This window comes from Bison bison, unplaced genomic scaffold (assembly GCF_000754665.1).
Source record: "Bison bison bison isolate TAMUID 2011002044 unplaced genomic scaffold, Bison_UMD1.0 scf7180017863871, whole genome shotgun sequence".
In the NCBI taxonomy this organism is placed as follows: domain Eukaryota; kingdom Metazoa; phylum Chordata; class Mammalia; order Artiodactyla; family Bovidae; genus Bison; species Bison bison.
The window spans coordinates 25,647-26,434 of record NW_011494443.1 but is presented as its reverse complement, the minus strand read 5'-3'; the positions used below and the strand labels follow the sequence as shown (position 1 = coordinate 26,434).

Sequence of the window (788 nt, the reverse complement as noted above, 5' to 3'; positions counted from 1 at the left end):
AAAGCAGGTTCAGTTACCCCACCAGTCAACCCCCTGGGAGTTATAATTTCCTCCATATCCATCACTGTTGTAAAAGCTTCCATAGCCACCTAATGAGAGATCAAAAAAAAAAAAAGTATTAAGTCATCCATTGTGTAATACAATCTTTCCCTTCTTTAAATATTTTGATGTAAAATTACAAAAAGCAATCTACAGGGGCCAGTATTTTAAATTACGCTTTGAAAAAGATGAAAAAGGGCAAAAACCTCCCCAAAGGCATGAGGTTAAAATTTAACATTACCTCCACCAAACCCTCTGCTGCTTCCATGGCCGCCTCCACCACTGCGGCTGCTGCTGGCGCGGCTGCTGCTGAAGCTGGAACTGCTGCCACCACTACTCTGTCGATAGTCTCTGGCACCAAATCCTCCACTGAATCTACTACTATAAGGACAAAATGTTAGTTTACATAAAGATAACCCAATTCTTGTTAAAAATTCCCAAGGACCAATTTCCGATTTTCCAGTTCAAGCAATTCCACCCAGCCCTTCTTTTCTGTAATAGGAATTTTATAAGGCCTTAGCTGTGAAAAGCTGACACTGAAGGTCACTTAAATAACCTTAAAAATCACACCCCTCTCCATTACACACATTATTTAGTAATACACATTATTTCTAACCGTGAAGCAGTACCCTTCTCGGTTGTCTGGAAGGGATTTATGAATGCAAAGAGGATTTTAGGGAACTTTAGAAGCATAACATGGTATTCCGAATTTGCTCAGATATTAAAACCCAAGAAGGATGTAACACTTT

General features: G+C 39.6%; 1 protein-coding gene across 1 annotated transcript in view; it reads right to left on the bottom strand.

Moving 5' to 3' along the window:
• Window positions 1-788, bottom strand: part of LOC104984096 (ATP-dependent RNA helicase DDX3X-like) — a 14,144-nt gene continuing 13,356 nt past the window's right edge. The window contains exons 15-16 of the mRNA XM_010833711.1: window positions 281-420; window positions 1-89 (exon numbers count right to left, since the gene is read on the bottom strand). Of these exons, the coding sequence (XP_010832013.1) occupies window positions 10-89; window positions 281-420 (220 nt within the window). The 3' untranslated portion in view covers window positions 1-9. The remainder of the gene's footprint in view (window positions 90-280; window positions 421-788) is intronic.